Source organism: Phodopus roborovskii, unplaced genomic scaffold, assembly GCF_943737965.1.
Source record: "Phodopus roborovskii unplaced genomic scaffold, PHOROB, whole genome shotgun sequence".
NCBI classification, from domain to species: Eukaryota; Metazoa; Chordata; class Mammalia; order Rodentia; family Cricetidae; genus Phodopus; species Phodopus roborovskii.
In genome coordinates, this window is record NW_026126442.1 from 2823308 (window position 1) to 2839715 (window position 16408).

Sequence of the window (16408 nt, forward strand, 5' to 3'; positions counted from 1 at the left end):
GGTGCCTCTGAAGTGTGGCAGGAAGTGCTGAGCTCCAGGGGTACCACTTGGGCTGATTATCTCTCTCTGAGCCTCAAGGGTCATTCTCTGTCAGCTGGTCCTCACAGAAGAGGAGAAAGTTCTTCGACAAAGCTGTTTCTGTGTCCACAGAAATGCAAGTCCCAATGTTTTGGCCACCGTAAACACCACAGTTCCTAGCCTTCCTTATAGCCATGTAGACCGTGTTCTGGCCAATGAGAAGTAAGTGGGAACATCTGGGCCATAGTGGGAATGTTTCATTTGGAGCAGTTGGCTTGTGATTTGCTGTCTGTCTTCCCATCCCTCCCCGCATCCTGCCTCCAGCAGATGGGCAAAGCAGCTGTTTTGGATCATGAAGACAGTGTCCATGGCTGGGGACAACAGCATAGTCAGCTGGAGCAGGGACATAGTTTTTCAAATCATTGATCGGCGCCTTCTACCTCTTCTGCTTTGGACTTATTTCAAGAAGTCATTTCCACCTGAAGTTAGCCTGGTGCTGGGTTTTCTCATGCTCACAGAGGACCAGAATTCTCACCTCCTCCCAGTGTGGAACCCAAGCACCTCAGGGAGACATACAGGCCAGGAGGAGCTCCTCCCCCTTCCAAGGACCGCCCCCTTCCAAGCCACCAAGCTCCCTCTTCCCTCTGGCCCTCTGCCTTTTCCCCATGCAATTTTCCAGATTGGGCTGCAGCCTCCCCTCCTCCAGAGCCTTCTTCCTGACTGTGCCAGGGTCTGTGCTGTGGTTTGGGCCCCACTTCCTATTTCTCTGCTATCTTGGCACCAGCGGGATTTCTCACACTGTGGGAGAGAAACCTGCTGGTTTCTATGTCTGTCTGCCTCCTAATCTGTGAGCCACCTGAGGATGGGCTCCATCTCCACACCACCAAGGCCTGGCTTAGGGCCCGGCCTAGGCACGCTGGCAGAGACAGGGACTGTGGGAAGGAAGGCGCAGGGATGGCAGATGCTTGCTAATTTGGAAGCTGCTGGATCTGGTAGGAGCTGGGCTGAGCAACAGTCTTTGATCCAGAAGGAACTGGTTGGAAATGGTGGAAGGAAAGGACATTCGGAGCTGCCACTCACTGCTTTCCCTCTGTCACCTCTGCTTTAGCCCCGCTGGCTCCAAAAGGCCCTGGCAATGCCGTTAGTAATAGAACAGCATCTCAGGCCAGCTCAATCAGCAGATGTGTGAAGATACACTGGGTCCCTGCCAACAATGTGTACTTCAACCAGGGCCATAACAGCTTCTGATAACGGGATGGGAAAGTCAACCCACAGCGTTTCACAAACAGCAGATGTGCAGGGTTCAAGGTGTCTGACCTCAGGGCTCAGCCTGCAATGAATATTTGTTCACAGCTTCATTTTACTGCGCTCTGGGCTTCTGGTGACCTTTTGGTCCCCCCTCCTTTTCCCACAGTGATAAAGACACTGGAGAGGCTGCTGTGGGGTCCAGGGCCCAGGCTCTGACACCTAGCCTCCTGCCCTTCGTGCCATCTGTCTATTGAGTCATCGTTATATAATAGTTAACTTTGGATTTAAAGAAAGACTGGACCCCTGGGCACAACCATAAGGCTCACAAAGGTAGCAGGTCTACGTTAGAGCCTCAGAACAAAGAGGACACACTTACTGATTTGGAGGATATAACCATTCCTTTTCCTTTTTCTTTTTGTTGTTGTTTTATTTTTTTGAGACAGGATTTCTTTCCGTAGCTTTGGCTGTCCTGGAACTCTCTCTGTAGATCAGGACGGCCTCAAACTCAGAGATCCGCCTGACTTTGCCTCCCGAGTGCTGGAATTAAAGGTGTGTGCCACCAACACCACCTGGCCTTTCTTACTTTTTAATACTTCCTAATAAGCAGCATAAATATTCTCACAATTAGAAGAAGTCCAATGTGCCCCTCTGTGACCATCACCTGCCACTAATTCCCAATACCTGCTGTCCTGGTGCCATGATGGAATCCCACATCCACCTAGGGAACAAGCAAGAGACACAAACAGCAACCAAGGTGAGTTTTCTAGCCTGCACATGAGGTTGGAGCACCCTTCCTCATTTCTCAGACTTTGCTCTCAGATTTGGGGTGTGTGTAGTTTCTGAACTACCCACCTTTGAACTTCTTCCAAATGATAGAAAAAAATACTGTCTTATATCAGTAGTTGACAAACCTAATTACACCATGGAATCCATGGAAGAGCTTTAAAATACAACCATGAAACCAGATGCCCATGCTTCCAAAAGCTGCCCAAGGCATAGTAGCATACAGCACAGTGGTGAACCATTGGTAAACAGTTGATTCTGACTGACAGATGGCTCAGCTGGGAGGTCATCGTATTAGTCAGGGTTCTCTAGAGTTACAGAATTTAGAGAATGAAACTCTCTCTTTCTCTCTCTCTCCTTTCTCTCTTTCCCTCTCCCTTCCCCCTACACACACACACACACACACACACACACACACACACACACACACACACGAAGGGGATTTACTAGAATGACTTGCAGGCTGTGATCCATCTAATCCAACAGTGGCTGTCTATGAATGAAAGGCCCAACAGTCCTGTAGTTGTTCAGATCACAAGGCTGGATGTGTTGGCTGATCTTCAGTATATGCCAGAATCCTGAAGAAGCAGATTCCAAGAGCTTCTTTCTTCCATGTCCTTTTATAGGCTTCAACTAGAAGGCACGGTCCAGTTTAGAGGTGGGTCTTCCCACCTCAAAAAGATCCAGATTTAAGCCATGTCTTCTTGCCTCAAAGATCCAGATTAGAAGTGGATCCTCCTACTTCTAATTAAAGTAGCACTATTGGGGAGGTTGTGGATCCTTATGGAGAAGGGCCTCACTGGCAGAAGTGGGTTGGAGGAGACATTGAGGGTTATATCTGGTTTCACCTTCTGCCTCAGGCTCCCTACTTCCTAACTTCTGGTCTGATAGAAAGTTACATTTCGATATAGTTAAGAATGGCCCTCACTGCTATGCCTTCACAGTCTTGATGGGCGAAACCCTCTCATCCATGAGCCAAAATAGACCCCTCTCTTCTGTTAGGTTGTTTTATCAGGTATTTTGTTACAGCAGTGAGCAAAGAAATCAATATAATTTGCCTCATAGATTATTGCTCACTTTCCAACAGCCAGAGCTCTTGTGTCATCTCCAGCGCCCTCTATGGTCTATTCCCTCTTTCTCTTCTTCAACTTGGCCTCTTCCTTCTGGATTCTACCACCACTGTCTTCCTTCAGTTCCTTGAATGCAGCCTGGATTCTCCCGCAGCAAGGCCTGGGCATCAGTCCTCTCATGCCCCATCCTGGGCATTGCTGGGGAGTGGTTTATAAATGTAGAATAGAAAACTTTAACAAGTTACCGCAAATGTGAAGGGTGGGGCATTCTCACCAGACATGTGCCTGGGATGAAGGGGAACACTGTTTCCAGAAGAAAAGAGAGGTGCTGGACAATCAAAATAAAGGCTGTCCACCATATTCATGGTGTGTCCACACCACAGAACTCTGCAGTCACGGCCATGTGTGGTAGAATATTCCTTTACACTGTGTGACTATTTGTCACTGTGATTGGTTTAATAAAAAGCTAAACGGCCAATAGCTGCGCAGGATTTTGGGGGCAGAGAGAACACAGGGAAGATGGGCAGAGACAAGAAGGAGAAGAAAAGATGCAGAAAAGTTGAACACACAAAATGGGGTAGAGCCAGGTGGTAGATAGACTGTAGATTAAAAAATATGGGTTAATTTAAGTCATAAGAGCTAGTTAGAAACAGGTCTAAGCTATCAGCTGAGCTTTCATAATTAATAATAACTCTTCAAGTCATATTTTGGGAGCTGGCAGGTGAGACAGGAAAATCTGCCTACAGCTGTGAGCTCAGATATCTGCAAGCCCTATGAATGAATCAATGTCTTAGTTTGTTGTTGTTGTTTTGTTTGTTTAGTTTTTGAGACAGGGTCTCACTACGTAGACCTGGCTGGCCTGGAACTTGCTCTGTAGAGCTGGCTGACCCCAAACTCAGAGATCCTCCTGCCTCTGCCTGCAGAGAACTGAGATTGAAGGCGTGTATTACCACACCTCCGGATTTTTTTTTTTTTTTTAGAGCACCTTTATTTTAAAATGTTCAGTCCCTGCAGAATGCTCAGTGTCTTGGTCCATCCTCATTCCCATACAGAGAATAATGGGGCCAGTGCAGAATGTACCGTGGAGTTCACCTGCCTCCTTTGCTTGGACTCTGATCTGCCCACCAGCCTCAGAGCTGGACTCTTTAGTTACTTCCTAGATACAGAGGGCTCTAAAAGGTTGAGGAGTAGAAATTGTTCCTCTCCCTAATCAGTCCAAGGTAAGCACACTCCCATTGCATATTCTCTTGTGCAATGACTCCCTCCCTAACCACCACCACCCAACTTGTATTAGCTCACCCTTTTCCCACCAATCCCTTCAACCAAACACTGTATGTCAGTGGCACCAGGCCCAATATCTGTTGCAGGCTCTATAAAAGAAGAGAAATCCAAAAATCCCCAAAAACAGCCAAGCTACAGCAGAACTAATTCATGACTTTCATCTTCAGCTGCTTCAAGGTCATCATCTCCAACCACGAAGTGTGATCCTGGTTGATTAGTATGTGATTGTCCATGAGAAATCTTAAAATCACTGTTATGTCCTGTCAGGAACCCTGCTCAAATGTACTTCCAGATGTGTCTCCTCTTGTGGTTCAAAATTCTGCTGAAAACTTTGAGCTATTTTGGTTTTGAATTTTTTTAAACACATTTAGCTATTTTTATTAAGTTCTATTTTTGATTTTGATATGAAGCCTTTCTTTAGTCCTCATTGTGTATATTTAAATCCAATAAACATGTAAGGAAAAAGGTCCATTATTATTATTTTATTATTAGCTTGTATTATTATTATTGTTGTTGTTATTGTTATTAGTTTAATACTTTTACAAGGAGACCAAGCACTTTGGTGAATTCTGATGCCCCAGCTTATGGTGTGTTTGGGGTGGGTATGCTGGCTCTGGGTGGAATTTAAACATGAACCATTCATAGGAGAAGTCTTTTTCTGGAAACATTGTGATTCATTCACAGGATCCACAAAGAACTCTTAGGCCTGTACTTCCTAAGCATCTGATAATCACACATATCTGGGGAACCTAAAAAAAAAAATCCTTACCAGTTCTGACCTACAGCTGAGTTGAGGAGTCCCTTGTCTAGCTCATCCTGGAGTAGTATTCTCTTCTAAAGAGGTCTGGCAAATAGATGTCTGTAGGGGGTCCATGTTTCCTTACTCTTCTCTAATGAGGAGGACAGCATCCATCTTTGAAGGCAGCCTTTCCCAGCTCTGTTTTGTTTGACTTCGTGTTTAGTTGTGTGAGGAAGGATATAAAGACAGGGCAGAGACCTCTCTGCTGGAATCCAGTTTGCTTATCCTGCTGGCTGAGAGTCAAGAAACTTCGAAGCAACTGATGAAACCCAGGATGCCTGGAGAGGCAGTGCTCACTTTCCTAAAGACTCTAAGACAGGATGCTCGAAACAACCAAGAGCCCTGCTTACTTAGGGCTGGAATGTCTGTGGCCTTGAATTGAACTGTATTAGAATTCCTTTCTCATTTCTAACTCTAAGCAATGCCTCTTCTAAAACCATCTTACAGTTTCATTTACAGAGGAACATTCTTTTAGTCAAGGTCAGTATGTAGAGCAGCTCATATACTCTTATTTAATTTTTAAACTTTTCTTCGTCTCTATGCCTTATTGTAAATAACATCCTATGAACAAGGTAACAGACCATAGAGTCACATCTATCTATCTATCTATCTATCTATCTATCTATCTATCTATCTATCTATAATCTATTGTAAGACCCTCAGAATGAGGAGTCTCCCAGTTTCGGTTGGTACCCCAAGAACTCAAATGTCCAGTCCAGTTGCTGCAACACGTGAGAGGCTTTAATGTTTGCACAAACTGGCTCTTTCAGCACACAGGTTAGAGAGAAGCCCCATCCCCCGGGTGTTTTTAAAGGCAAAACCTACAAGGAGGGGGTGGGACCCTCTGTCCATTGAGTATGACTCTTTGAGGCCGGATGGTCTGGCTGTTAGGGTCAACAGACCTTAGGGCCTCAGGGTGTGCTAATTTAATCTTGTCTGGGCAAACCGGAGGTGCAGCTATCTCTTCGTTTTTTCTAAGGACCCTATCTACCACCTGTTGACTCACGGAAAGGAGGGGCAGTGTGAATTCTTTGTATCCTGCCATCTCAGGGCCTTGTGAGGGGAAGTAAGCAAATTCCAGGTCAGACTGTCCTTTATTTCAAGTGTGTGGGGGGGTATTTAACTTTACTTTTTTGTCTTTCACTATCTATCCATCCATCTATCATCTATCTATCTACCTATATCTATCCACCCATCCATCTATGGCCTTTGTAGAGACAACTAAATGAAACTCTTCCTTGAGAAGCCTATACTTGGGTGTATTTGGTGCTTTTTCTGTGAGTCTCTCTGAATGCCTCCACTTAAATATAAAGCTTCTATTAACTCTTAACTACATTGGAATTCCTCTTTTCTGAGTGGTTAAGGGTCTGGCTTTAACTGATGGAAGTCCCCAAGGAGGTAAATTCCTCACAGTGTTGGGGCCTTTCTGGACTGTGTCTCCTCACCACGGGGGAGGGGATTGCACGAGCCCAGCCACACTCTTGCCTTGATGTTTTTCTCCTGTGCCCTGTAACTCCCCTTCACTGGTCTGACTTTGCTCTCTGGCACTGCCCGGACCCTGTCTGGTCTTGATTTTCAGACACTTGGAGGGCATAGTTGGTTTGAGTTCTAAAGGGTGAAAACTCCAAGCCTTTCAGCGCCCCCCCCCGCCCCCCCCCATCTTATAGCAGCCTCTCCTTGGTTCTTGACTTCCATGGAAATATCTAGAAGAGATACACTAAACACTGATTAGAAAGTAGGTAAAGTTTATCACTGAGAAGTGAGGGACAAGGCAATGACCAAATGGACCATGGGGGGAAAAAAACCACACCCAAGGATGAGAGCAAACAGCGGTCAGAGACCACAGTGCTGACCCATTTCTGGGGAAGCTTCATATTATTCTTCAAGACCCTAGAGCTGGCAACTGTTTCTGAGAAATGTTTTCTGTCCAGGTGATTGACAAGTCCATTTGGATTCACTATTAAAAGAAGGGAGAATGGTATGTCTTTGTTCTTTACCAGAAAGCTTGGAGCTGGGCAATAATCTTGTAAGATAGTTGTTTAGTTATCTATTAATGACCTCCACCCCTTCCCCTACCCCAGGCAGTGCAGAGTTTTATCTCCACCCAGGATCAGAGTTATGACAAAGATCACACCCTATGATTGGTAATAAAGTCCCGCGGTTTCATGTCATCCTGTAAACCCATGATTGTGAGGGTGGTGTGCCCATTCCTGATGACCTTCAACTCTGCTAATCTGTAACTAACTCCACGGGAGTCACTTCCACAGTCTTCATGACTGCATTTTAGGTTGGTTTTTAAATGCATGTTATTTTTTAAATGTCCAAATCCTGCAAGCCCCTCAGTGTCTTGGCCGATGTCCACCTTCGGTTCAAAAGCAGAGACTGGTGATCAGTGTAAAATAAACAATGTTGCTCGATTTTGTCTGGAGTGTCTCCAATCTGCTCGTGATTCTCAGAGCTGGAATTTTCAGTACTGTTCTAATCTAACTGCAATCGGCACTCCAACAGCAAGGTCTGTCAATGATTGACATTTAAGGAGGGTCTCCAGGATGGAGCCAGACTGTAATCTTGGGGAAACACTGCCTCTCTTCGGGTCCTTCTTTTGATTGCCAAAGGTACGCTTAGGCTCTCAGACTTGAGCCTTCTACTTTGGGAGGCCAACCAGAGACTTTTGGAGAGTGCAGGATGATGGGCCTAGGATGGCAAGAAAGGAGAAATCTGGGTGCCTGGCCAAGACTCCCCAGTAGTGGGAGGCGCCGGGAGCAGGCGGAGCTTAAACTGGCAGCAGAATCTCATTGGTTCCCAGCGAATGCCTGGAGGCGGGTCCACACCTCCGCAGGACCTACCCAAGAATACTAAAAGCTAAACCAAACCAGGACTTGATCCTGAGACTCCGACTCTGAACCCCATCCTGCTGCAGGTATCTACCGTCGCCCTCCCTCGGCGCTGGGGCACGCCACCCCTTCGGTCCCGGAAAGGCAGGTCTCCCCCGGGTGTATTTGCAGGGCCCTTTCCATGCCTCTTTCCCTCCTTCTTCCTATCTGTCGCTGGGGGACGCTGGATGGGCTGGGAGAACACAGACCTCCCAAACCTTATCTTGGTTCTGTTTCTTCACCCTCGCTCACCCGGCCCACTGCGGCGAGCCACAGTGGAGAGGCAGAGACCCGAGCACCCTTCCCTCAGGTCGGTGGTCCCGGGTCTCTGACTGCAGGACTTTCGCTCTGTGGGCACTGAGCATCCGGTATTCGGGACGAAACGCAAAGCTAGGCCTTTGGGAATCCGAGGACGAGCAGCTTCTGTACTTTCTTAGCGAGGTCCCTGAACCTCTGTGGTCCCCTCCAGAGTGGCCATCAATATCCGTTTTCATCACCTGAGGGCTGCAGGGAGGCTGGTGAATTTAGAGTGAGAAGATGAACTGCGAACTGTAAAGTGGGATAACCTGTGACCAGCGATTTTCTATGTGCAGAGCCTTGGTGTGATCTAAGAGCAGTTTGCTACCCTTGACCTGGGCCCACTCTCATTCCTGCCCCCTTAGCCCCTCCAATCACACACACTCACACTCACACACCAGGTTTCCCAGGGAGGGCTTTCCTGGTCAGCATTGGCTTCTGTGTGACTAGGGTCCTAGCTGGAGCCACGTTGTCCTGAATGAATTCTTTGTTCCTCTCCCTGCAGTGGGAAAGAGTGTGGAAAATGCTGGGGGGGGGGGGTCAGGGGTCAGGCTGGTGCAATTATGTTTTGCTGCTGGGTGGAGCAAGACTCAGGTGAGACAAAAAAAAAAAAAAAAAAAAAAAAAAGGCACAATGATTCTATCCTGATCAGAGATTAACTGTGGAGCCAAGTAGGAACCAGAAACACTGCTTAACAGTCCTTTATGGAATTTTAGATACCGTCTAAATTTTTATTGCAGTTGTTTTAGTAATTTCTGCTGTTTTCAGAGGCTTAGTTGACAATAAACAGACCCATCTCAGTTGCTGCTTGTCTTGTACCCCAGAACATTAAGCTCCTTCCCACTGTGCTGCAGGATTGTGCCAGGCTGGTTTCTGGGCCCTTGAGTATTCTGACGTCTGCCCACGTGAGGCATGTCAGGTTTTATACCTTGCAAGGCCCCATTCAACACCACCCCAGGGAGCTCTGCAGGAGAGGAAACAAGGTCCCAAATCTCTAGGCTTCTTGCTCTGGTATCAGGCCAGTTTTTTTGTAGTCTTTGTGGAAATCTCCATGCTCCCTTAGCCTGCCATTCCAAGTGTGTCTATTGAGTAGCTGCTGTGTCTCAGGTGTAATTCTAGGCACCAAGACCAAACATTACCAGGGACCTGGATCTGATGGGAAAGCAGGATTAGTAAAGGAGTAAGTGCTGTGTTGCTTGTTTTACTGAGACTGAGATTCACTCTGTAGACCAGGCTGGCCTTGGTTATAGTCATGAGCTATAGCATCCAGCTTGAGAACGGTTTGTTTATGGTTTTGGCCAGAACTAGGGAAAGAGAAGTTCTTAGTTTCTCTTGGCTTTTCCTGTAGCCGCACTAAATTTCATAGAAAAGGTGAATCAGAGGCCAAGAGATGTGCACATGCAGATTTTAGCTGGGAGGCAAATGATTGGGACTGTGAGTTTCTTCCGAGACTCCAGGCTACTGTCATTCTCAGAAGGGGGCTTTCTTGGAGAAATTCCGATTCCATTCCTCAGTTCCCTTCCCTCTGGGTCTGTAACACTAGCAGTGGATAGAATGAGAGCAAAACTCCCTGCCCTGGAGGAGCCGCCCTTACTGACATGCAAATGTCAAACTGTGGCAGCTCCAGAGCTGCTCCAGGGTTTGTTTGCTTTTGTTGTTATGTTTGTTCACAGTCTGTCATATGTTGGAGTTTGTCTTCAGACTCACTAAGTAGCAAATGATGGTCATGACCTGCCTCTTGCCTCCACCTGGTTAGTGCCAGGGTTACAGGGTTGAGCCCCAGCAATGACTGAACTAGGGCTTTGTGCATGCTAAGCCCAGGGGCTTAGCAGCTGGGCTAGATCCCTGGTCCCAGTTCCTGATTCTTGTGTTCTCAGGCAGGGGACTGAGCAGAAGCCAGTAGAGGCGGGTTATTAAGGGATAGGCCATTTCCAAAGGGGAGGGAGGGAGCAGGGCTGGAGAGAAGAGGTTTAGCTGCTCAAACATTAAAGGCTCACAGAGGACCTGGGCTTCTCTCTCTCTCTCTCTCTCTCTCTCTCTCTCTCTCTCTCTCTCTCTCTCTCTCTCTCTCTCTCACACACACACACACACACACACACACGAGGGGGCTTTCTGCTTCATTTCCATAGTGTGGGCTTTTTCTCAAACATCTATTTATCTACGTACAACTTCATGCCTGGTGTGTCTCATTAGCACCTTAAATTTCCATCCACAATTGTGGGCTTTAGTGTTGTGATGAGACATAGGTCAGCCATAGGTCCCAGACACTGCAACAGGAGGTCCAAGAAGGGCCTTGCAGAGCAGGTGATATTTGATAAGAAACCCAGAAGAGGTGAGGGAAGGGACCAGGCTTGGGACGGACAGGATGGGTGGACTAGAGAGTTCTTCTGGCCTTTGTACCCCACAGCCCATGTTTTAGGAGGCCATATTCTACTCCATTTTCTTAGTGGGCCTCCGGGAAGCCCCACCCACTCTCACCTGTTCACCTGTTTTTTGTTTTGTTTTGTTTTTCCTGTCTGCTCCAAGGTCCTCATCATGCTGAGCATCCGATTCTCGGTGCCAAGGCTGCTCTGCCTTCAGGGCAGGACCACCTGGTACTCCACCGTAGCTGCTCTCCCGAACCCAATCCCAAACCCAGAGATTCGCTACAACCAGCTGTTCATCAACAATGAGTGGCACGATGCAGTCAGCAAGAAGACCTTCCCCACAGTGAACCCCACCACAGGCGAAGTCATTGGGCATGTGGCCGAGGGCGACCGGGCAGATGTGGATCTGGCTGTGAAAGCAGCGCGGGAGGCCTTCCGCCTGGGATCCCCATGGCGCAGGATGGATGCCTCAGAGCGGGGCCGGCTGTTGAACCGCTTGGCCGACCTTGTGGAACGGGATCGTGTGTACTTGGCCTCCCTGGAGACCTTAGATAATGGGAAACCTTTCCAGGAGTCATACGTCTTAGATCTGGATGAGGTCATTAAGGTGTATCGTTACTTTGCTGGCTGGGCTGACAAATGGCACGGTAAAACCATCCCTATGGATGGTGAGCATTTCTGCTTCACCCGGCATGAGCCAGTGGGTGTCTGTGGCCAGATAATCCCATGGAATTTCCCACTGGTCATGCAAGGCTGGAAGTTGGCCCCAGCACTCGCCACAGGCAACACTGTGGTCATGAAGGTGGCAGAGCAAACCCCACTTTCGGCCCTGTACTTGGCCTCCCTCATCAAGGAGGCAGGGTTTCCCCCAGGAGTGGTGAACATCATCACTGGCTATGGCCCCACGGCAGGAGCAGCCATAGCCCAGCATATGGATGTGGATAAAGTTGCCTTCACAGGCTCCACCGAGGTGGGCCACCTCATCCAGAAGGCTGCTGGTGATTCCAACCTCAAGAGAGTCACCTTGGAGCTGGGTGGGAAGAGCCCCAGCATCGTGCTGGCAGATGCTGACATGGGTCATGCTGTAGACCAGTGTCACGAAGCCCTTTTCTTCAATATGGGCCAGTGCTGCTGTGCAGGCTCCCGGACATTCGTGGAAGAATCCATCTATGATGAGTTTCTCGAGAGAACTGTGGAGAAGGCCAAGCAGAGGAAAGTAGGGAACCCTTTCGAGCTGGACACCCAGCAGGGGCCTCAGGTGGACAAGGAGCAGTTTGAGAGAATCTTGGGCTACATCGGGCTTGGTCAGAAGGAGGGGGCAAAACTTCTCTGTGGTGGGGAGCGTTTTGGGGAGCGTGGCTTCTTCATCAAGCCCACAGTCTTTGGGGATGTGCAAGATGACATGAGGATTGCCAAGGAGGAGATCTTTGGGCCCGTGCAGCCTCTGTTCAAGTTCAAAAAGATTGAGGAAGTGATTCAGAGAGCCAACAACACCAGGTATGGCCTGGCTGCGGCTGTGTTCACCCGAGACCTGGACAAGGCCATATACTTCACCCAGGCCCTGCAAGCTGGGACTGTGTGGGTGAACACCTACAATATTGTCACCTGCCACACACCATTTGGAGGCTTTAAGGAATCCGGCAACGGGAGGGAGCTGGGAGAAGATGGGCTCAGAGCCTACACAGAGGTGAAGACTGTCACCATCAAGGTCCCAGAGAAGAACTCCTAAGATTGGCCGCCTTGGAAGCCCAGCCACGTCCTACAGTTCCACAATATCCAGCCAGTAGATGGAAAAATTTGACTTCAGACTGAGTTCTAAATGAAGTGTTATGAGGAATGTCAACAAATAAAATCAGAGCTGTTCTCTTTAAAGCAGAGATGGTGACTGGACTCAGAGCACTATCCACCTCGTCCCCAGATCCCAACCTCACTGATGGCCTTCCAGTTATTGCTAAGAAACCCTAGGAGTCTCCAGAAGGTATATTTAAAGCCATTAGCTATAGCTATAAAAAAAAAAAAATGATGGATTGATCCAGGTGCAACACAAATGAGCCTCAGAAACAGAATGCTAAGTGAAAGAAGGCAGCCTCATGTTGAAATGCCCAAACCTGTATCTGTGTAGAAAGTAGATCAGCAGTTGGCAGGGACTGGGAAGTGGGGGGGGGAGGGAATAGGGAAATGAATGCTTATGAATATTGGGCTTCTCTTGAGGTCTTGAAAATGTGGAATTGGGCCATGGACATGGTTGTACAACATTGCAATTGTACTGATTTACTACCAAATTATACACTTAATTAGGGTATGGGAATATTTTTCATTTAAAAATTAAAATAAGCTAAATGTTCTATTTGCAAATCTGTCTAGATTATTAACTTCTTTCTGCTGAACATTTTACTCTCTGAACCTTAGAGAACCCTGGTAGTCATCCAGCCCCTCCCACCCTAAGTTTCTGGGCTTATCTTTGATTTCTCTTGGCTGATGTGCAAAAACCCATGGGAAAATGCTCCATTTTCTGCCCAAAGCAAGTCGATATCACTTAGGGGTTTCCACAGTCATCCTCCTAACCTTGACTGAGCCACCTCACCAGGAGGGGTTTGCTAGCTTCTTTCCTTAGAGTTCTCTATTTTTTGCCGCTCTTGTTGCTTGCACACACACATACACACACACACCATGGTGACAGTCATGGCAAATCCAGGCCTGCAGGTCTAGGTCAGAAGCTGAAGCCCAGCTGTCTCCTGTCTTCTGTTGTTACAGTTCCTGGTGCTTACAAATTATTCCAAGTCTGCTTATTGTGAATGCCACAGTCTGTGAATGCTACACTCTGTGAACACTACAGTGTGAATGCTACACTCTGTGAATGCTACAGTGTGAATGCCATACCTGTGGATGCTACTGTGAACACTATAGTCTGTGAATGCTACATTGTGAATGCTATACTGTGAAAGCTACTGTCTGTGAATGCTCAAGGAATGCTACACCCTGGTTATCTTTTTAACAACCTGTCATCAAAGTGATTTTGTTTTTCAGAACTTGCTATGTAGTCAAGGATGCCCTTGAACTTCTGATATTCTTGCTTCTACCTCCTGAGTGCTGGGATTACAGGTGTGTACCACCACAGCCAATGTTATGAGGTGCAATGGATAAAACCCACCCTAGACAAAGCTGCTACCACCCCAGGGCCTGGGATTCAGACTAAATTAGAAAGGGGAAAGAAGAAAGTCAGGTGAGCATTACTGTTCATTTCTTCTTCCTGACTGTGTACACAGTGACAAGTCACTTCACACCCCACTGTTATGTGTTCCCTGCCAGGATAGACTGTATCCCCTAACAAGGAAAGGGGGTTTCCTTGGGCATCAGCCTTCTGTTCTGCATGTGGCCTGCAAGCCTGAACTGTGATAGATACTGTAGTTTGGAAGCCATCCATGTATCCATTCATCCTTTGTGTAGACTTCCTCCATGCTCACTTGGTCAGGTGCCAAGCCAGGTGCCTTCATACGCCACTTTCACCCTAAAACAATACTGTGAAGTAAGACATTTATTTAAAGGCATTTACATATATACTGTGTGCCTCCATGCATGTGTGTGCCTGTGTATGGGTGCCTTCACTCAGGCACACACAAACCAGAAGAGGCTATCAAATGCCCTGGAGTTGGGGTTACAGGGGATTTGAGCTGCCTGACATGGGTGCTGAACTCAGGTCCTCTGGAATAACAACAAGCTCTCCTAACCACAAAGCCATCTCCCTAGCTTTGTGGGGTTTAGGAAGCACCTTATTTGGGTCAGTTTTCCATGAGGATGTGCTAGGGGCCAGACAAAGGAGTGTACTTAGGAGCCCCTCTAGTCAAAACTCTGAGCTCAAGTCTGTGGTCCCCCGTCCACATAGCGCTCTAGTCACACCTGCCCTGATTAGCCCCATGCTAATCAGGAGAAACTTCCATTTGGGTTGGCATCATTATGGGTACAAGGCTGACCTCTGGTGGTCCCCACTTCTGCTAACTTGCTCAGATCATTCATTGATCTGAAAGAGAAAATAAGTCCTTTGGGACCATTGGGAGAAAACAAAGACAAGACTGCCTTGTGGGGGCTCAGTCTGTAAGTAAGACAATTACAGAATAGGGTGGTAAATAGGAGTGCAGGGGACAAGCCATGAGAGGAAAGTACTTATCAAGCATCCACAAGGCACCAGTTCATTCAGAGCTTCCTTCTGCCTGGGGTGTTCCCTAGGAGATGCACCCACAAGGCACTGGCTCATCCGGAACTCCCACTGGGATGCTGCTAAGCATTTGATAAGCAGCTAGGCTCTCCTCTGCCTGCTGCACTTTGCTCAGCTCATGGTAAGGCCCAGCAAGAGTGGGACACAAGATCCTGGTGGTTGAGAAAGATCCAGGGGCAGGCCTTTCTGGGAGAGGGAAGGCCAGAGCCTGTAAGAAGCACAGAGATGGAGAGCTGTTCCCACAGGAGTAGGAGGCTGGGGAAGTAGGTAGTCAGGGGTTGGAACACTCTGTCCAGCACCCTAAGGAAGTCATGCCCCACAGTAGGAAGCTCTGGTAGCCTTAAAGAGCAGGCTCATATTAAATTTCTAAAGGCCACTCTGTTTTCATGTGGAAAATAGATTTGGGGCAGATTGTGTAGGACACTGTTGTTTTGCCCACCACAACACTAGCTTGAACAGGGCGTGGCAGAGTCGGAGGACCCTGATCAGCCAGGAAGCAGGGTAGGGAAAGAGGATAGATTGGTACAAGAGGAGAGTCAAACATAACCCCTTTGGGTTGTGGTAACTAGGTGGGGGGGGGGGATGGAGGAGGCCGCTACTGCAAAAGGGAGCCTTGAAGCTGGGGAAATAGCTCAGATAATAGAGTATTTGTTTAGGATGCATGAAATACTAAGTTTGGGTCCCAGAACCATGTGTAATCAGGCATGGTGGCACATGCCTGCAATCCAAGCACTCTAGAGGTGGAGGCAGGAGGATCATAAGTTCACACTCATCTTTGGTCATACATCACATTTGAGGCTATCCCAGACTACATGAGAACTTGTCTGGGGAGAAAACAAACAAGGAACCTTGCTGGAGGAGCGGGCTTAGGAACCAGGGGACGGTGATCAGTGTGTTTACTCATTTATTCGACCTGTTATGAAGTGTTTCACTGTGTGCTGGGAATTGTGCTAGGTGCTGGGGGTACAGCAGGGACCAGGGCAAAAAATTGTATGCATCCTAACTGATGGAGGAGGGAGGCCTTATGCAAAATACACACAATACAGTCATCCCTCACTAACCACAGGGAACTGGTTCCAGGACCCAGTGGGCATGCACACACATTTCTCTTCAGTCAAATGGTGCTATCTGCATCTAACCTGACACATCCTCCCAGGCACATTACAGCCCACCAGTGATAGGCACTGTGAGAACTCTCTCTGCCTGTGGGACCAAGCACTTCTTAGCCACAGGAAGCCCTGACCTATGATGGAATGCACACTCCAGGGGAGAGAAGTCGCCTCCACTGAGCCACTGTGGCAAGCGTGGTGCCGGGCTCCATGTCCTAAATTCATTAAACCACAGACACAAGAGCAATGTGGTTTCCCTTAATTAATTAAAATATCACATAATACGAACTCTCTGATTTACCGTTCACAAGGCCCCAGCAAAGGCTGAGAATGAGGAAACTCATTAGAGAA

At 47.8% G+C, this 16408-nt stretch overlaps 1 protein-coding gene across 1 annotated transcript; it reads left to right on the top strand.

The window, feature by feature from the left end:
• Positions 1-8048: 8048 nt before the first annotated feature.
• Positions 8049-12874, top strand: Aldh1b1 (aldehyde dehydrogenase 1 family member B1). Its single transcript, XM_051187726.1, has 2 exons — positions 8049-8119; positions 10896-12874. Exon 2 carries the CDS (start codon positions 10905-10907, stop codon positions 12462-12464), a length of 1560 nt encoding a protein of 519 aa, XP_051043683.1. The 5' UTR covers positions 8049-8119; positions 10896-10904; the 3' UTR covers positions 12465-12874.
• Positions 12875-16408: the final 3534 nt, after the last annotated feature.

Excerpts from the sequence above, each read along its gene's own strand:
- Aldh1b1 (XM_051187726.1), top strand. The coding sequence starts at position 10,905 with ATGCTGAGCATCCGATTCTCGGTGCCAAGGCTGCTCTGCCTTCAGGGC.